This window comes from Schistocerca cancellata, chromosome 1 (genome assembly GCF_023864275.1).
Source record: "Schistocerca cancellata isolate TAMUIC-IGC-003103 chromosome 1, iqSchCanc2.1, whole genome shotgun sequence".
Classification (NCBI taxonomy): Eukaryota; Metazoa; Arthropoda; class Insecta; order Orthoptera; family Acrididae; genus Schistocerca; species Schistocerca cancellata.
Window position 1 is genome coordinate 537,046,376 of NC_064626.1, and position 21,613 is coordinate 537,067,988.

Below are 21,613 nucleotides of genomic sequence, written 5' to 3' on the forward strand. Positions count from 1 at the left end.
CATTATAAGAGATGCTTTGTGAACACAGAAAATTCCGTGAGCGCTATTTCGTAGGACATTCAACTAATATACAGGGTGACCCAAAAGTCCATTAACATTTGAGAATGCACCAATTCGTGGAATAATGGAGGTAGAAAGGTACAAATTGACGTACATACCTGAAAAGGCAGGGGGTTTTATTGAAACCAAAAACGAGTGCAAAAAGTGACCAACGTATGACGCAGTACAGCAACACGTCAGTAACGCCGCATGAGAATCGTGTATAAAATGAGCTGTAGTGAGAGAGGGAGACAGCTCATCCCTAGTCTGGCTGATGAACACCTGTTCGAAGGTACGACTTTCATGCAAGATTGCGCTCCAACCCATACTGCTACGTGTGTGAAAGATCTAGTGCGCAAATCGATTGGTGATGGTCATGTGCTGAGCCGCTACGTCCGTCATGATTGGTCTCCCCGATCCCCAGACCTCAATCTGTCGAGTTATTGGTTTTGGCGTTACCTGAAGACATAAGTCTACCGCTCTCGTCCGACCTCATCAGGGATGCTAAAAATCAACATTCGATAGCAGTTTCTCACCATACCTATTGATATGTTGTACAGCGCTGTACACAACATTGTCTCTTGACTACAGGTACTGTTGATGACAGCCGAAACGTTGAGCATTTGTTATGAAGAACATCGTCTTTGCTAACGCGCAGGGTAGCCGCGTGGTCCCCGCGTGGCTCTCCCCGTCGAAGGTTCGAGTTCTCCCTCGGGCATGGCTGTGTGTGTGTTGTCCTTAGCGTCAGTTAATTTAAGTTAGATTAAGTAGTGGGCAACCTTAGGGACCGATTATCTTAGCAATTTGGTCCCATAAGACCTTACCACAAATTTCTATTTTGCTAAAAATCAGTTATTGTGCTAATTATTGATTTTGTATCATATGAAGCGCCATCTGTTGTTCCATAAAAACCCATATCATTTCAAGCATGTGTGTCAATTTTTCACACTCTACCAACATTACTACACGAAGTACTGAAGTTTAAAATGTTATCTGGCCGAGCGGTTCTAGGCGCTACAGTCTGGAACCGCGCAACCGCTACGGTCGCAGGTTCGAATCCTACCTCGGGCATGGATGTGTGTGGTGTTCAAGTAGTTCTAAGTTCTAGGGGACTGATGACCTCAGAAGTCAAGTCCCATAGTGCTCAGAGCCTTTTGAACCATTTTTAAAATGTTAACGGACTTTTGAGTCACCTTGTATTACTTCCAGTGTATATCCCGCGTAATGAGAATGAAGGTAAATTTGAGTTTTCCAAGCACAAGAAGAATCTTACCAACAATCAATCTTGCCCCGTAACATAAAATGGAGGTGGACTGAGGTTATATTCAAAATGCCGTCCGCCATGAACATGAATGTAGATGTAGAGCCAGGTTCGAAGGCATCCTCAGAACTCGTGTTGCCTCATGGTTGGGATGACTATTAGCGATAAGCAGAAAATCTGGGCTCGACTACAGAATTTTATTCATCCACTGGATGCCAGCTTCTGCATTTCTGAACGGTTTTCGCTTCCGTTAATTCTTTGCCTCTTCATTGATCTCATCCCAATCGAGTACATACACTGCTGGCCATTAAAATTGCTACACAACGAAGATGACGTGCTACAGACGCGAAATTAACCGACAGCAAGAAGATGGTTGGCGCCGGTGGCGACACCTACGACTCACTGACATGAGGAAAGTATCCAACCGATTTCTCATATGAAATAGCAGTTGACCGGCGTTGCCTGGTGAAACGTTGTTTTGATGCATCGTGTAAGGAAGAGGAATGCGGACCATGACGTTTCCGACTTTGATAAAGGTCGGATTGTAGCCTATCGCGATTGCGCTTCATCGTATCGCGACATTGCTGCTCGCGTTGGTCGAGATACAATGACTGTTAGCAGAATACGGAATCGTTGGGTTCAGGAGGGTAATACGGAACCCCGTGCTGGATCCCAACGGCCTCGTATCACTAGCAGTCGAGATGACAGGCATCTTATCCCCATGGCTGTAACGGATCGTGCAGCCACGCCTCGATCCCTGAGTCAACAGATGGGGACGTTTGCAAGACAACAACCAACTGCACGAACAGTTCGACGACGTTAGCAGCAGCATGGACTATCAGCTCGGAGACCATGGCTGCGGTTACCCTTGACGCTGCATCACAGACAGGAGCGCCTGCGATGGTGTACTCAACGACGAACCTGGGTGCACGAATGGCAAAACGTCATTTTTTTGGGTGAATCCAGGTTCTGCTTATATCATCATGATGGTCGCATCCGTGTTTGGCGACATCGCGGTGAACGCACATTGGAAGCGTGTATTCGTCATCGGCATACTGACGTATCACCCGGCGTGATCGTATGGGGTGCCATTGGTTACACGTCTCGGCCACCTCTCGTTCTCTTTGACGGCACTATGAACAGTGGACGTTACATTTCAGATACGCTGCAACCCGTGGCTCTACCCTTCATTCGATCCCTGCGAAACCCTACATTTCAGCAGAATAATGCACGACCGCATGTTGCAGGTTCTGTGCGGGCCTTTCTGGATACAGAAGATGTTCGACTGCTGCCCTGGCCAGCACATTCTCCAGATCTCTCACCAATTGAAAACGACTGGTCAATGGTGATCGGAGCAACTGGCTCGTCACAATACGCCAGTCACTACTCTTGTTGAACTGTGGTATCGTGTTGAAGCTGCATGGGCAGCTGTACCTGTACACGCCATCCAAGCTCTGTTTGACTCAATGCCCAGGCGTATCAAGGCCGTTATTACGGTCAGAGGTGGTTGTTCCGGGTACTGATTTCTCAGGATCTATGCACCCAAATTGCGTGAAAATGTAATCACATGTCAGTTCTAGTATAATATATCTGTCCAATGAATACCCGTTTATCATGTGCATTTCTTCTTGGTGTAGCAATTTTAATGGCCAGTAGTGTATATTTCATTGCAGTGAGCTTAATTCAGTTGGTTCGATGTAATAATTTGCGGTATAAAAACAGTTTAAACTGAGATCCCGTGCGGGCTGTGCTGGGAACAGTGGAATAGTCAGAATCATTTATAGTCACTCGCGTCAGCCACAGCAGCGAGTGCCAGCGTGGACTCGGACAATATTTTTGAGTTGTTGGGGCATCGGAAAACGCGCGTCCTCGCGACGCACCTGCACAGCAGTGTAGCCCCAGTGCGGAAGGAATTGCTCGCACTCCCTGGCGATGTCCGCGAACTTCCACTCCAGCAGATGGACGATGGTCGCTGCCGCCGGCAGTGGCAGCAGCCCGAGCAGCGCCGGGAGCACAGCCAGCGCCGCCAAGGTAGCCAGCATGACGAGCACAACTCCCTCTGTGGGGGAGGAGGCCTGTTTTGAGCCAGCCGGCGGAAGCCGCAGCTTCACACGAGCATCGCACTGTGACAAGCACCCAGTTCCGCTTCCTCAGTCCGAGCGGTTGTGAATGCGCCGGCGGCTGATGATGGCTGCGCTAATGGTAATGGAATGCTGTCGCAGCAGAGAATTACGGGGAATAAATTCGGCGGAGACACGCAGTAGCGTTGTCGCTTGTGACATTCCGACAGGTACACTGCGCACAATTTTCCGGTAAGCCTACTCCACTACAGCATTTGACCTTCTGTACACGACATAATATTGGCCAGAGCCCATAATTTAGTGTTGCCGGCAAATAAGTTTGAGGCACTAGAATTACAAGACTTGACTCCTGCCTGCAACCCCTAATCTTTCCGTAGCAGACCTACATCTACATCTACGTGATTACTCTGCTGTTCACAATAAAGCGCCTGGCAGAGGGTTCAATGAACCACCTTCATGCTGTCTCCCTACCGTTCCACTCTCGAACGGCACACGGTAAAAACGAGCATTTAAATTTTTCTGTGCGCGCCCTGATTTCTCTTATTTTATCGTTATGATCATTTCTCCCTATGTAGGTGGGTGCCAACAGAATGTTTTCGCAATCGGAGGAGAAAACTGCTGATTGAAATTTCATGAGAAGATCCCGTCGCAACAAAACACGCCTTTGTTTTAATGATTGCCATGTCTCCCTTATTTCTCGATAATACAAAACGAGCTGCCCTTCTTTGTACTTTTTCTATGTCATCCGTCAGTCCCACCTGATGCGGATACCACACCGCACAGCAATACTCCAGAATAGGGCGGACAAGCGTAGTGTAAGCAGTCTCTTTGGTAGACCTGTTGCACTTCTAAGTGTTCTGCTAATGAATCGCAGTCTTCGGTTTGCTCTACCCACAGTATTATCTATGTGATCGTTCCCATTTAGGTTATTTGTAGTTGAAGTCCCTAAGTATTTAGTTGAATTTACAGCCTTCAGATTTGTGTAACTTATCGTGTAATCGAAATCAGCGGATTTCTTTTAGAACTCATGTGCATAACTTCACACTTTTCTTTATTGAGGGTCAACTGAGACTTTTCGCACCACACGGATATCTTATCTAAATTATTTTGCTATTCGTTTTGGTCATCTGATGACTTTACAAGACGGTAAATGACAGCATCATCTGCAAATAATCTAAGAGGGCTACTCATATTGTCTCCTATGTCGTTAATATAGATCAGGAACAACAGAGGGCCTATAACACTTCCTTGGGGAACGCCGGATATTACTTCTGTTTTACTCTATGACTTTCCGTCTATTTCTATGAAGTGTGACCTTTCTGACAGGAAATCACGAATCCAGTCTCACAACTGAGTCGATATTCCATAGGCGCGCAGTTTGGTTACAAGACGCTTGTGAGGAACGGGGTCGAAAGCCTTCTGGATACCGAAAAATATGGAATCAATTTGACATCCCCTGTCGATAGCACTCATTACCTCATGAGTATAAAGAGCTAGTTGTGTTTCACAAAAACGATAATTTTCTGAATCCGTGCTGACTATCTGCCAATAAATCGTTTTCTTCGAGGTATATGTTCCAATATATGTTCCAAAACCATACTGCAAATGGACGTTAGTGGTTCAACGGATTACTCCTGTTTCCCTTACTGGGTTTGTGTGACTCGAGCAATTTTCCACTCTTTAGGTACAGAACTTTCTGTGAGCGAGCGGTCGTATATAATTGCTAAATATGGAGCTATTGCATCAGCATACTCTGTAAGGACTTGACTGGTACACGATCTGGACCGGAGGCCTTGCCTTTATTAAGTGATTTAAGCTGCTTTGTTACACCGAGGATATCTAGTTCTATGTTTCTCATCTTGGCAGTTGTTCTTGATTGGAATTCAGGAATATTTGCTTCATCTGTTTTGGTGAAGGAGTTTCGGAAAACCGTGTTTAATAACTCTGCTTTAGTGGCACTGTAATCAGTGACTTCACCGTTGTTATCGCGCAGCGAAGGTATTGATTGCCACTGGTGTGCTTTATGTATGACCAGAATCTCTTTGGGTTTTCTGCCAGATTTCGAGACAGAATTTCGTCGTGGAAATTATTAAAAGCATCTCGCATTGAAGTACGCGCTATATTTCGAACTTCTGTAAAACTTTGCCAATGTTGGGGATTTTGCGTTCTTGCCGGCCGAAGTGGCCGTGCGGTTAAAGGCGCTGCAGTCTGGAACCGCAAGACCGCTACGGTCGCAGGTTCGAATCCTGCCTCGGGCATGGATGTTTGTGATGTCCTTAGGTTAGTTAGGTTTAACTAGTTCTAAGTTCTAGGGGACTAATGACCTCAGCAGTTGAGTCCCATAGTGCTCAGAGCCATTTGAACCATTTTTTGATTTTGCGTTCTTTTCAATTTGGCATGCTTTTTTCGTTGCTTCTGCAACAACGATCTGACCCGTTTTGTGTACCATGGGGTAGTAGTACCATCACTTATTAATTAATGTGGTATATACCTCTCAATTGCTGTTGATACTATCTCTTTGAAAACATTCCACAAATTTTCTACACTTACATAATAAGATCGGAAGGAGTGAAGATTGTCTCTTAAAAAGGCGTTAAGAGCATTTTTATCAGCTTTTTTAAATAGATCTACTTTGCTTTTCTTTTTGATGGTTGTAGGTGTTATGGTATTCAGCCTAGGAGCAACTGCCTTGTGGTCGCTAATCCCTGTATTCGTCACAACACTCACTATTTGTCCAGGATTATTTGTTGCTACAACTGAAGTTACCTGAGTAACTTCGCTCGTTGTTGAGAAACAGGTTCGCATTCAGTTGACGGCAGTTCAAACTGTTGTACAGCCATCCCAAACTAGGTGTTACGCGATTTCTGTAAATCATTTGAGATAGATTTCATGGATGTAGCGCCGGCTACGGTGACAGAACGGTTCTAGGCGCTTCAGTTCGGAACCGCGCGACTGCTACGGTCGCAGGTTCGAATCCTGCCGATGACCTCAGATGTTAAGTCCCATAGTGCTCAGAGCCATTTGAGTCATTTTGGAACGGATGTAGCCTAAACAAGACGTGACCTATTTTCTGCTCCGATCCGAGCATGTACTTTAATGACTCCGTTGTCGATAGAATGTGAAACGCTAACCTTTGTTTCTTCTATACCAGAATGCAAGGCAACTCCAAGTGACGAACCGCTTCTATGAATGAGGATTGCAGTTGAAATGCACACAGCCCAAGTGGCACGATGATATGAGTCAGAAGATTTTTAGTTCTTTACATTTCTCTTACCTCCTTGCTTCTGCCGTGGACAATGACAGGGTAAACATTAATTAAACTTCGACAGACACGATCATAAGTTCACTGCTGACCATTACAGTTGCAACACCAGGAAGGATAGCAAACGACGTAATTTTAAATATTGTACATATACTGTACTATCTGAGCGTCCGCTGCTAGTCTCTGGTAGACTGTATAGTCTGCACATATTTTCTTCAATTTTGGATTTTCTTTAATCGAATTTGTATTAGTTTGCTGCATAAGCTCGCTGCGTTCCGGTTATGCATGTTGCTATTCCATTGCTATGAGTTTATTTATTGACAGTCACCTTTATTTGTAGGTCACTGTTGCTGTCCCAATTTACATATTGTCATTTTGTCATTTGGAGATAGTGAGTTGAGTTGTAGACGCTAGAAAATGGAGTGCCAAGTGGAGAAATCGGAACATTTCCGACATATTCTTCTATTTGAGTTCAGTAGTGGGGTCAACACAGTTGAGGCAGCCAGAAACGTTAACGCTCTGTATTGGGATAATACCCTTGCACAGAGCACGGTAAGGAAATGGTAGTCTCGTTTTAAGGAGGATCGTTTGGCCTTTAGTGGACTCTCCATGTTCTGAACAAACTACAGATCAGAATTGCAAACAGTTAAAAATGGTGTGCCGCAAGAGTTGGTGCTCGGGCCAATACTATTTATACTCTACGTAAATGACTTTCCTCGCTATATAAATCAGAAACTTATAATGTATGCTGATGACACAACACTCATTTGCACAGCTGACACAAAGGAGGAGCTTGAGAAGGAAGCACTCCTGAATATCGAAAATGCAAATCTGTGGATGATAAAGCCTTTGTATCAATGTATTATCGACTTGTCTTCCCACATTTGTCTTATTCAGTTCATATATGGGGAAGAAAAATCTGGCTACTTAAAAAGAATATTCACAATTCAGAAAAGGGCAGTGAGATGCATTGCAAAAATACCACCAAGACAGACCTGTAGGCAAGCTTTTGTACACTATAATATTATGACAGTATATTCACTGTACATATACCAAAGCATAATGGCGGTAAGGTCAAGCGATAAACACCTCCTAAATAAAGATGTACGCAAACACAGTACAAGAGGAAATGAAAATTACTACATGATAAACAGAAATCTAAAACTGTCTATGACTGCCCCTGAAGAAGCAGGCAAAAGGTTTTTAATAAACTCCCCAAAATCATTAAAAAAGAAACAGACCTAAAATGTTTTAAAAATCATTTGAAACTATATCTCACAGAGAAATGTATATGCAGTTTGAGTGAATACTAAGATGGTGTTTAAATATGTTATATCATTACCGAAATGTACCTTTAACAATTATCATTTCTGTATGTTGTTTGGATTTGTGTTTATATATAATGTGAAACATGTAATACCTTTGTATGCTTATAGACTATTTCTGTTTAATTATTTGTTTCATTTATATATAATGAAATCAAGTTTGATGTTAATAGCCTATTGTATGACACACCCAATACTCTCACCTGGATTTTCAGCTGGAATCCATGGGCAAAGAATAAATAAATAAATAAAAAGACCTTCGGGGTTTGATTAAGATCTTTTAAGCGCAATAATCCACAATGATCTACGTCAGCGTACTCGAGTACTGGCAGATGTGATGAACTGTGATCATTTCACCACCGTGCGACATTTGCCTGCAATGTGGAACGTTCAAAAATCGGTGGTTCTAAGCAAAAATTACAAAATCAGTGGGTCTCTGCTTGCTCGTCGTCATTTAGCTCGTGAATAACACAGACCGTTCCTATCCCGTATCGTTCCTGGTGACGAGAAACGGTGTCTTTATACTAGCGTAAAGAAAAGAAATGAATGGCTGAACCCAAACAAATCAGTAACTCCCATACAAAGACTTACGCGCATCCACAAAAGATATTGTGCATCCGGTGGAACAGCGGCAGTGTGTTGTACTATGAACTGCTTCCCCGAGGTGTAACCATCACTGTTAACATTTATTGTCAACAACTGAGACGGCTTGCAGACGCAATCCAAGAACGACGACCAGGAAAACAGCGTGAAGTGGTGCCACTCTACGATAACGCCCGCCCGCATTCTGCTATACTAACAAAACATATTATACAGGACTTGGGTTGGGAAGTAATTCCGCAACCTCCATATTCACCTGATCTTGAGCCCTCAGATTTCCACCTTTTCCGATCTCTATCGGAAAACCTTCACGGAATTTCCTTTCTGGATGCAAATGTGCTCCGCACATGGTTCGACGAGTCCTTCGCTTCAAAACCGCGTGATATCTACAATCGAAGAATCGGAAAGTTACCCCAGCGCTGGCAGACTGTTGTAAATCGTTAAGCAGAATATATTATTGATGACTAATGTCTCTATTATGGGTATCTGTTATTTTCATTAAATTTATGGACAAACTCTACGAATTTATGCACCAACCCAATATATCTACATACTCTAAAAAAGTTAGTGACTCTTCACATGGATGCCAATCTTTGCAGAGAGTTAAAAAAAGAATGGGAGAAATCGGATAAGTGGTTCTACAGTTATTACCGCCAGTACTACACCTGGTACTGAATTCTCTCGCCTCAAACGGATATTCCTTTACATGGAATCGCCTTTAAACGTGGTATCTATTTTGTAAGCCCATTGAAAAATTAATATATTAAAGATCTGTTTTCCTCTATGCAATTCTGACAAAGCCGATTTGTCGTGAGACTATTAAATTGCTTTCTTTTATTTCGTTCACAAATTGTAGCATCTTATAAAATTTTCACTCTGATTAAGGCCATAAAAGCAAGGTTTTTTCAGAAAGTGCTTCTGACCAAAAAGCGATTCTGCTTTCATAATTAAACGTTTCTGTAAAACTTTTCGTCGCCTATTTCACCCCCCATAGGGATTCAATTTCCAAAAACAATGAAACACACAATTTTTTTTATTTCTAACCGAGAAGTCAAATACTGATTTTCATATATGCAGTTGCCGTAGTAGCCCCTTAATAACGATTTGTTTTCAAAAATCTTTCACCCTTTATTTCACCCCCTTAGCAGTTAAATTTCCAAAATTGCTGAAATCCATATTTCTTTATTTCTGACACAGAAACCAAATACCAAATTTCTTCTTATAGTTCCAGCCTCCAAATTGCCTTAATAGCGACATATTCTTGAAATACCTTTCATCCCCTATATCACCCTCTTAGGGGTGGGATTTCGGAAAATCCCCTTTTAAACGATGCCTACAGTATAATATCAACACCCTCTCCAAATTTCATCCTATCCTTAGTGTTTTGGGCTGGGCGATGATGGGTCAGTGAGTGAGTCAGTCAGTGTGTCTGTGCACAGGACTCTGTTGCCGACTGCGTGAGTGTTTATTTTGATTGCCTGCAGGTCATTACCTCAGGGGGTGGGGTCGTCGTCATTTTTGTTGGTGGTCAGGCATGGTCTGATGGTTTTAGCTGCTTCGTGTTGCTTGGGGCGATGCAGGAGCTTACTTGGCCGAGGCAGAATAGGCCTAGGGCGGCGGATTTTAAGGGTCGACTTATAAAGCCACGTCCACACTGGCCTCACCTAGCCTTGCAGAACCAAAAAATTAGATTTGGCACAGTGCGGCGTGGCCAGTGAGGTCTTCAAACTGTCCTGCTCTGCGCAGCAATGAACAAGTTCCATGCAGTGTCGATAGATCAAAGGAAACAGTTCGTTCGTGGCAGAATGGCAGAGCTGTTTGGAGGGCATTTCACGCTTCCATTTTTCATTGACGGGCGCGCGTGCATACTGCAACATTGATGCATGTAGTGCACGCAGAATACCGTGGCCAGTAGATGAGCAGACGGCAGGGCACGTGTGGGGAGAGCGATAGCGGTGGGGGCTGTAGGGGAAATACTGAGCGCTGGAGGGGAAGTGCCGTTCTAAACTGAAGCTTACACTCACGTTTTTTGTAAATATGAAGTGGGACACCTTGACACCCACAATTGCTGTTGACCATTCAAAAGGATCTGTCACCTATTCTTTGGTTAGTATCTGCACTATTCTCCATTCTGTGCAGTTCTGCAATCCTCTGCACCACTTTGCGCTGCTGTGTGCAGCACAGAGTGGCACATCCAGTGTGGATGTGTCTTAATCTGTTTGTTTTTTAAAACATTTTATTCACAACGCTTGAGAAGAGAATGTGAAATCACAATGAAATGTATATGAATAACACTGACAAAAATCAACTCATGAACAGTATGGTCAGGTAAGTCAGGTAAGAAGAAAAGGACATGTTTTGTTTTAGCAATGACATTATGTCATGACAGTGTGACCATTGTCCATTTTATTCAGTATCATGCCTTCTCCTGTGGTGTACATTAGGAAGACAAATGTCTCTGCTCACAGTTGAGTTTTGTGGTAAGGGAAGCTGCCAACACTGCCATATGAGTAGCCAGTGTTGACATTCAACAATGCCACTTCAAATTCAAAAGAAGTATTGGCAGTCATTATAGCAGGCTGCCACTTGGCTGGCAGTCAAGTTTAATTGGAAACTGAAAAGAGTACAGTTGTTTAATTTGTAGAGTGTGATTTATAATTCATTATTAATTAAAATGTGAAACGGCTCTAAAGACAGGAAACTCGTGAAAGATAGGCAATAAAGAAAGAGGAAACGGTGAGAAAAAGTGTAAAAATTGATGTGCTATTTAAGAATTAAACACAGCCAGCTAGTTCCAGCTCGAGCTCCAGTGTAGAAAGATCAGAGTGTAATAATGTGGTGAAAAGTATGGAAAGCAGTGCAGCATGTGGTTTATCTGAAAACAATAATAATGGCGTGAAAAACATCATGTCAGTGGATCCAGATGACACATATAAAGCAAATGACGAAGCGATTCAGTTGCCAACGACCCTGTGAACTACATAACAAATGCATTCCTTCGCGATGGTCATGGGACACGATATGCAGGTAATATACTGACTTTACGAAGGACTTAAATAAAGCTTTGTTCTTCAGAACCATGAGGAATGGCAAGAAACAACAAAGACGATTTTTAGGGTACTCGCAAAGCAAGACTAGAGTATCTTGTGTCCCATGTTTATTGTTATGGAACTCCATAGCTTTCAAAACGTAATGAGGATGTAACTGCCCATGTAAAATTGAGCTCAACATAGGAAATCTGTGTTAACTGCGGATCCATAGCACTGACGTCGATATGCAGCAGGGTTTTGAAACACATCGTGTTCGAACATCATGAATTACTTCAGATGGAATGGCATATTGTCACGAAGTAAACACAGATTAAGAAAACATCGCTCTTCTGAAACACAATTAGCTCTTTAAACGCATGAAGTGTTGGGTGCTATTGACAAAGGATTTCAAATTGATTCTGTATTTCCAGAAGGTTTTTGACATTGTGTCAGTTATGTGACTAGATTCGTGATTTCATGTCAGAGAGGTTACAGTTCATAGTAACCAGGTCGTTGATAGTAACTGACAGAAAGTCAATGAGTAAAACAAGTTGACTTCTGGCGTTCCCAAAGGTGGTGTTATAGGCCCTTCGCTGTTCCTTATCTATATAAACAATTTAGGGGACAATCTTATCAGCCATCTTAGATTGTTTGCAGTAGACATGGCCACTGTTTCTATGTTTTAATACAGTGTATCGATACGTGGAACTGTTTCAGTGTTTCGGAACGGCTGTGGTTCACTGTTTCGAAACAGTGGTGTTTCATTCCGCCCCTGTCTCGGATAATCGGACCAGTTTCGATCTCGAACCAGACACAGAAACTGTAGCGTTGTTTCAAAATAAGGCTGTTTCAGTCCACCTGTGCTTGGAACGGACTAATTGTATCGAAACAGTGATGTTTCATTCCGCTCTGTGTCGGACGAGATTCGGGCTCGGCACAGGTACTGAAACACAACATACCACTTCATGAAACACTTTCAAGAGTGTCGAAATCGTTTTGACAAGCAATAGCATGAAGCTTAAGATATCCGAAAATAAAGCTTCGTTTCTAGGTGACTGTCCTATTCCGAAATGGCGTAACATCTGCTTCATAAACACTAACCAAACAATAAAACAACGCATACTATCCACATCCAAAATAATAAATATGTGAAAATCATTCAGTTAAATTACGCTTCTCTGTTCAAGTACAGTAATCATATTAAGAAACGCAAGTAAGCCTACAACATTTTGAATAAAAAAAAGGCGTAGAGTGACAGTTATTAGACATATACATAAATTTGATGTAGGTATAATTGCAAGCAATCTGTTTGACATATCACTGATGGTGTAATGGTGAACGGGAAGGGCTGGGAACCATGGTGAATTTATAGTAACGGTTCGAAACACTTAGAAAGACAAAAATTTTTTCTGTTATATTTTGTTATTTATTAGAATTATTTGGAGTTATTTGTGAGTCTATAGTCACTGTGCCTATTCTCACAATGATTCCCTTTGTGTGCATGGAAATTATCAGGATGGGTATATTACCCATACTAACGGAATGTGGGAATCCCAGTAGCATATCCGTTGTTTCTGCAGTTTGCTCCCACATCCAGTTCCGTTCGTGTTGGTTCTTCTGACTTCAGCTATGGCTTCCCTCAACCAACTGAAAAGTATGAAAGTCACACGACACAAAAGCAGTACATTTGCTGCAGGAAATACGAAACTGCCAAGACGCCTAAGTGATAGTTTCATACTTTCTGCGATATGATTAGCGCTCTCGCACCTCATTTGTGTTTATATGGACATACTTATACTGTAGACATTCAAGATGATAAAATGTGTAGGTTTATTAGATTACAAAACACAAACTGTTTCACTGTTTCGAAACACCGTATCGAAACATTACATTGTATTGTATCATTTATTTCGAAACAGTTACGTGTTTCAGTTCGCCCATCTCTAGTTTGCAGATGATGCTGTCGATTGTCGTCTAGTAAAGTCATCAGAGATCAAAACAAATTGCGGGAAGACAGAAAAGATATCTGTATGGTGCAAAAATTGGCAGTTGACCATAAATAACGAAAACTGTGAAGTAATCCACATGAGTCTTAAAAGGAATCCGTTAAAATTCCATACACAATTTATCAGTCAAATGTAAAGATCGTACATTCAACTAAATACCTAGGAATTTCAGTCACGAACAACTTAAAAACTGGAAAGACCATACAGAAAATGTTTGGGGGAAGGCAAACCAAAGACTGCGTTTTGCTGACTGGGTCACGTAGAAAATGTAACAAATCTGCTAAAGAGACTGCCTACACTACATCGTCCATCCCCTTTTGAGATCCTTAATAGATAGGATTGGAGAGAGTGTTTGTGAAATGGTACAGGATTTGGGGTGGACAAAATTAAAACAAAGGAGTTTTTCGATGTGTCGGAATCTTCTCACGAAATTTCATCACCAATTTTCTCCTCCAAATGCGAAAATGTTGATGCCGACCTACGTAGGGAGAAACGATCATCATAATAAAATAAGGAAAATCAGAGAGGTCACACAGAAAGATATAGGTGTTCGTTTTACCCGTACGCTGTTCGAGATTGGAAAAATAGAGAATTGTTGTGAAGGTGGTTCGATGAACCCTCTGCCAGGTACTTAAATGTGACTTTCAGAGTATCCTTACAGCTGCAGATGTAGATGAACTTCAAAAGCTAGAGGACAAATCATGGGGTGAATAGATAAGAAAGTAACATCTCAGATTGACACAGAAGTAAAATATTGGAGGGGCGTTTTAAAATGACTTGTTGCTATGGTCAAGAACTTTTTCTTAAAAGACCTGTCTTTCACCTAGCCGAAATTTCGAGATGGCACTAAAGCTAGTAGCAGGATTCGATCATTTTCGAGCCAAACATATAACTTTATGGAACAAAACGAAAAGGAAACGGATCATATCTTCTGTCTGAAAAGTTTATATCAATTTCTTTTTTGTTTCGATCCAGCACCAACTGATTACAAAAAAAAAAGATTGTTCCAGCCTTCTGGAGAAGTCAGAGCCTTACTTCCTAAAGTTACATTGCCTGGTATTATCTACACATTTTTTTCTAAAATTAGTCGAGAGAACTATGTTACACATATGGACTAGACATAAAAACAATTTGCTATAGCAGTGCATAGATTAAAACCTTGCAGTTTGTGATACCGTCTTCAGATCTGAGATCCATATATTTACAGTTTGTGACACAATCTAAGATCTGAAAGTCACATATTTTTAGAAAAAGGGTCTTCCATTATACAAGTTTACTAAATCTATAAACTCAACTGTTGCATACACAGGATGGTTTATGATCCATAGTTTTAATTTCATTTTTAATTCTGTAATGGGCAGTTTGGAGATATTAGGGTGGAAGCTGTTCAAAAAGACTGTTCCAGTCTTCTGGATGAGTCAGAGCCTTAGTTTCTAGAGTTACATATTATTGTCTGGTATTATCTACACAATTTTTTTCTAAATTTAGTCGAGACCCTGCATAGTGAGAGCTTTTCTCGCAAAGTGTGGTTCCATGAGAGACAGTATGGGGTCTCTCTCTACCTCTAGTGATGAGCTCATGTATTTCTTTATTAAGTATTTCGTTACTGTTTACTGCCATAATGATTATCTGAAGTACATACAGGTTACCTTCAGTTAGTATTCTAAATTCTTTAAAGAAATATCTGCAGGATTCCCTGGCACATTTCTTTCCAATAATTCTAAGTGCCTTCTTTTGTAAGATAAGTAGTCTTTTCATATTATCTTTATTGATGGATCCCATAGCTTAGATGGGTTTCAAACAGTGCAAGATAGATTTGCCTCACAGTGGTAATGTTACAAAAATATGTTAGTTTTCTTAGGGCATATGTGGTAGTAGATAGCTTTTTGCAAATAACTTTTACATGGTCAGACCAATTTAACTCTGCATCAAGTGTCATGCCAAAAAACTTCGTCGAGTATCTTTTTTTAACTTATTCATCACCCATCAAAATTTGGTTTTCATGGGTTTTTTGCCTCCCAATATCAAATTCAATACAGACTGATTTATTTAATTTTAGTTTGTTTTCATTAAAATATTGCAGAATTAATCCTGCTGCAATGCTGGATTCCATTTCACGTTGTGAATAGCTAGGATTACAGCATATTATGTGGTATCATCTGGATATAAGATACCTGTAGTAGGGTTTGTTATACACTGAATATTATTAACATAAATAATAAAAAGAAGTGGTCGTAATATTGACCCCTGTGGAATACCATAATTAATGTCAGTGCTGTTTGATTTGATGCTTCCTCTGTAGTGCTAATAGAAACATCAGATTATGGGCTGTGCCTTGAACGCCATAGTTCCACTGTTTGTCCAGCAAATGGTCATATCAACACAGTCAAGTGTTTTTTGTAAATCTAGAAAGATACCATGTACATGTAACGTTTTCGATTAAGTTGGATGCTTCTGTAATGGTAGATCATCCCTTGACAAACCTTTACAGCCTCCAAGGAATTACTCTTTTGCTTACCAGGAAGTTCCAGATTCTTATGAATATTAATTTCCCAAGGATTTTGGATATTATTGGAAGAACAGATATGGGTCGAAAGTTTTCTACTAGATTTGTTTCCTTTTTTAAAAGTGGGCATAACTCGAGCAATTTTCAGCTCATCTGGAACTAGACCATTTCCACATGAAAGTTGATAATTACTGATAAACGTGATGCAATTTTATGAATATTTGCTTAAGAGTGTCCAGACTAAGACCAACATATCCTGCTTCATAAGAATTCTTCAAGCTGTTCACTATTTTAATTATGTCTTCCTCACCTGCTGGTGTCAAAAATATGCTTCCTGACGCTACTGTTCCTCTGAATTTGTATTTCTGGTTTTTAAGCTGATTGTTTACGCTGGAGTCAACAGAGGCAAAAATAATTGTTAAACCGATCTGCTACTGCATCCTGATCAGTTCCTAATGTACCATTTATCAGCAAATTATTTTCTGTTGTATGTTTACCAGGTTTACCTGTTTCTCAGTTTACTAGTGACCATGATGTTCTGCAAATATTGTTTGAGTCTTGAATGACACTTCCAAAATATTTCTGTTTTTCAAAATGTAGGAGGTCCATGTAGTATTTCTGATACTTTTTGAAATCTTTTAATATTTTATTGCTCAAATCATTTAACATAGCATACTCATACCATCTTAGTTTTTCTCTAGCCTCAGTGACTGAACCTGATACCCAGTTTTGGATCACAACATGTGACTGAATTATGTTTTTTATTAATGGGCAGGCTTGGTTGAGAATGTAGGATATTTCACTTGAGAATTTTCCATAACTGTAATGTGTTGTTAGAATATTGTTCCAGTCTATATTGCTTAGCATGTTATTCAAATGAGTTATATTTTGGTCTGTATTCGCCCTAAAGTATCTATAGCAATTGTGTGTAGGAACCTTATTTATGCTCACACTTAGTTCTACTGCATGATGGTCTGACAAAGCACTTATAACAACAAAAGATGAGAGATCATAAAGGTGAATGCCGGTGATTATGTTATCTATCACAGACTAGCATGTTTCAGTCCCCCAGATTGCAGTGTTTATCAGGTATCTCACACTATATTCAAGCAGAGTATACTTGAACATTCTAGTGTGCAACTTATCTGCTAATACATTTATGTGGAAATCTCATATCATTGCTAATTTATTCAGGTGTGACATAAAACAAACATTCTCTGTGATATCACAAAACTATCTTAAGAAAACTTCAAAGTTTTCACTTGGAGGTCTATATAAACATTTAACATAAATTTAATCACTTGGTATCTTTATATGTACTGAATATTGTTTGTTGTCCATTCTAATGAATATTTATATCTAAAAAGAAAGATGATGAGACTTACCAAACAAAAGCGCTGGCAGGTCGATAGACACACAAACAAACACAAACATACACACAAAATTCTAGCTTTCGCAACCAACGGTTGCCTCGTCAGGAAAGAGGGAAGGAGAAGGAAAGACCAAAGGATATGGGTTTTAAGGGAGAGGGTAAGGAGTCATTCCAATCCCGAGAGCGGAAAGACTTACCTTAGGGGGAAAAAAGGACAGGTGTACACTCGCGCACACACACACACACACACACACATATCCATCCACACATACACAGACACAAGCAGACATCTGTAAAGGCCTTTACAGATGTCTGCTTGTGTCTGTGTATGTGTGGATGGATATATGTGTGTGCCTTTACAGATGTCTGCTTGTGTCTGTGTATGTGTGGATGGATGTGTGTGTGTGTGTGCGCGAGTGTATACCTGTCCTTTTTTCCCCCTAAGGTAAGTCTTTCCGCTCCCGGGATTGGAATGACTCCTTACCCTCTCCCTTAAAACCCATATCCTTTGGTCTTTCCTTCTCCTTCCCTCTTTCCTGACGAGGCAACCGTTGGTTGCGAAAGCTAGAATTTTGTGTGTATGTTTGTGTTTGTTTGTGTTTCTATCGACCTGCCAGCGCTTTTGTTTGGTAAGTCTCATCATCTTTCTTTTTAGATATATTTTTCCCACGTGGAATGTTTCCCTCTATTATATTCATATCACTAATGAATATTTACTTACATTTACAGAATTCAAATCAAATTTACTTTTTACATACATTGATACTCTGCCACCACTGACGATCTGCAAAACTTATTTGCTAGTACCATGTTAAGAGGTCTAAAAAGTTCTAATTTGGCATCAGATAACCAGTGTTCACTAAAAGCAAGCACATCAGGCATAGTTTCATTTTCAAACACATCTAACTGTTTAAATTTATTGATCAGACTCTGTACATTCTGGTGGATTATTTCAAAGCTTTAAATACCTTGTTGTAGATTTCTCTGCTTTTCCAGCTTAAATGGGGTCATATCTCTGTTTATCTTTTGGGCTTGTCCTTCTTCCTGGTTGCCACTAAAAATCATTTAGATGGGATGGATACACTGGCTTCCATCTGCTGTCTGAAGTTTTTTTAATTGACAGTGATGGGTCTGCTAATGTTGGAGTTGGTTCTGCTACTTTTATGGATACTTCTGCTATTGTTAATGATGGTTCTGTTCCTCTTTATGTTGATTTTGCTGCTGGCTTTGCAGTTGATGGGCTGTTACTGCATTTGTTGTTGTTACTGTAACTGTGATGTTTTTACTACTTTTAGCGGAGATACTAATGCAGGAATTAGTCCTGCTACTGTTGATTCTGCTGCCACTGCTGGTATCAGAGCTGACTCTGCTGTTGATGGAACTGCTGCTGTTCTTGTTATTGTTGTTGCTGCAATCGTTTCTGGTGCTTATACTATTTTTTGTGGGAATATTTCTGCAGGTGTTTACTTTAAAACTAGTGGAGGTAGGGTGCTCATCACAGTTTGCTCTTCTTCACATAGGATTTCTGGCTCTGCTTCTTTTATTTCTTTAATGTAAGGTGTATTTGCTGAGTGTTTATGCCTGGAAGAATGGGCTGTTGGAGTTGTTGGTAATGACATGTGACAATGATGAGTCTCTCCAACATTTCACTGATTTCCTCAGGCAAAAGTTTCTTGCCCTTTTTGTTCAGATGCATCCCATGTTTGGTGAAGCAGTCTTAAGAAAATCTATACAAAGAAACTTGGTATTTGGATACATTTTGCATATTTTCCAAAATTTTGAGCTGGCTTTCCTAATTTCTGTGTTTACACATGAAGTGGAGATGATCATGTCTATATGGAATGCTATTAACAATCACATTCTGCTTCATAGTACTGTCCAGAAATTTCTTTAACTTTTGTATAGCATTCAGTAACTCATTCTTGAACACGTCATTGGTGAATAGTGAATAGTAGTGAATAGTGTATTATTCGTCTCATAAAATACAATTTCTAATCATATGATTAGTGTACAGGAGAAATGTCAAAAAAATGGATAACACAACTTAGGCCTAATTGGTACAAAGAATTTTAACATTAATATAAACTTTTATTTTTCTTTCCTCCCTTTTGTGAAGGACAGCTACATTTACACACAAGACTATAAGTAAATTTATCCTGCTCAAATGTTCAGTTCATCCTTCATGAACTCCTCAACAGTGTAGTAGCAGCATTTTACAAGTGTATCATATAGCTTTGTTTTCAGTGTCTCTAGGTTCATACTCAGAACATTCTTTCCTTTTAGCTTGTTATGAATTTTCATTGCCATATACTAAGGAGTCTGCGCATATAGGTTTAAGCGATGAGTGAGAAGCATAAAATTGTCTTTGTTTCTTGTGTTATACGCGTGATTGAAACAGTTTTTCTCAAATAACTCTAAATTGCTATATAGAAAGATGATAATATCATAGATGTATAAGGAGGGAACTGTTGTTTTTCAAATAGTGTGTGACATGATGTCCTTTGCATAGCAAATGCAAAGCTACATAATTTGTTTAACAGGTAGTCAACATGCTTATTCCAATTTAAATTTTTATCTAGGTTTAACCCTAAAAACTTCACAGAATCCACTTCTTCTATATCCTGATTTTTATGAGTTATTTTAATTTCTTGGGGCTTTCACTGTTTTGTTCTGAACTGGACCATGTGGGTTTTGGAAATGTTCAATCTTAATCCATTCAGTTGGAACCACGTTTCTAGTTTGTTCATTGTGTTTATTATGTAGAGAGGGATGTTTTCAGGCTCCTGGTTTTCAATTAATACAGATGTGTCATCTGCAAATAAAATCGATGGAGCATTTATATTGTTCGATAAATCATTAACATAGAACAAAAACAAAATAGGTCCTTTAATTGAGCCTTGAGGGACAACTTGGGCTACTGTTTTCCATTTTGAATAGTAATTTTCTGCATTTGATGAGACAATCACTCTTTGTTTTCTATTTGATAAGTATGAAGTAAGCCAATTTTGAACATTACCCTTGATCCCATACTTGTCAAGCTTATAGATGAGCAGCGCATGAGTTAAAGAGTCAAAGGCTTTTGTGAGATCACAAAAGATTCCTGCAACTTTATTATGGTTGTCTAATGATGTGCTGCTCTTGTCAATAAACTTGTTAATGGCATCAGTAGTGCTTTTGCCACACTGGAAATCAAATTGGTTTTCCGTAATAATATCATATTTCTCCATAAAATTTCGAATCTGCATAGCAGCAGCATTTTCAGAAATTTTTGATAGGATTGGAAGGAAGGAGATGGGACAATAATTCCCCATATCCTCTCTTCACCGTTTTTTGAGCAACGGTTTTACTTCTGCATACTTCAGCACCTCTGGGAAGCTTCCTTGTTCAAAGGATTGGTTTATTATTTTAGATAGTGGGTAGCCTATTATTTTACACACAAATTTAAGGACTTTTGCTGGTATTCCATCTCAACCTGCAGAATTTTTGTTTTTTAGTTTTAATATAATTTTTTCTACATCTATTGTTGAAATTGTTTTGAATTTTGTGAGGCATTCAGAATTATGTTTTAGTCCAAAGGGACATATATTGTTCTCATAATCTGCAAAATTAACCTCTGGTTTCACTACATTAATGAAGAATTCATTGAAGCATTCTGAAATTTGAGCCGGATTTACAATGATCTCATCTTCAAGCTTAATTGTACTAATTCCATGTCTAGAGCCTTTGATACCTAATTCATGTTTTACAACTGACCACACTGCCTATGATTTATTCTCATGTTTTAAGATTAATTTATTATTTGTCATTAGCTATGCTGCTTTGACAGCTTTCTTAAATGTACTTTTGTATCATTAACATATTCAATAAATTCAATTTTTTATTATGTCTTAGTTTCTTATGTAGCTGCCTTTTCTTAGCTCTGGAGATTTTTATACCTTTAGTGATCCATTTTAATTTTGTCATTTTATTAAAATAAATTTTTTGTGGAAACATTTCATTGAAAACACTTAGAAAATCCCTTAGAAATGCTTCAAAATTTGCTGTAGATGAAATATTTTTATCAAATTACCATTCACTCGCATAGAATAAGATTGACGTGTCATCTGCATAGCTTACAATATGGGAGTTAATG

The 21,613-nt window shown here is 39.8% G+C and overlaps 2 protein-coding genes across 2 annotated transcripts in view; both read right to left on the minus strand.

Annotated features, from left to right (window-relative positions):
- LOC126188633 (alpha-amylase 2-like) overlaps positions 1–10,084 on the minus strand; it is a 174,049-nt gene extending 163,965 nt beyond the window's left edge. The window contains exons 1-2 of the mRNA XM_049930269.1: positions 10,061–10,084; positions 3,181–3,423 (exon numbers count right to left, since the gene is read on the minus strand). Coding sequence (XP_049786226.1) covers positions 3,181–3,423; positions 10,061–10,084 — 267 coding nt within the window. The remainder of the gene's footprint in view (positions 1–3,180; positions 3,424–10,060) is intronic.
- A 1,258-nt stretch (positions 10,085–11,342) lies between these two features.
- The window catches only part of LOC126188734 (trehalase-like), a 139,286-nt gene continuing 129,015 nt past the window's right edge, over positions 11,343–21,613 (minus strand). Inside the window, exon 6 of the mRNA XM_049930380.1 lies at positions 11,343–11,443. Within this exon, the coding sequence (XP_049786337.1) occupies positions 11,343–11,443 (101 nt within the window). The remainder of the gene's footprint in view (positions 11,444–21,613) is intronic.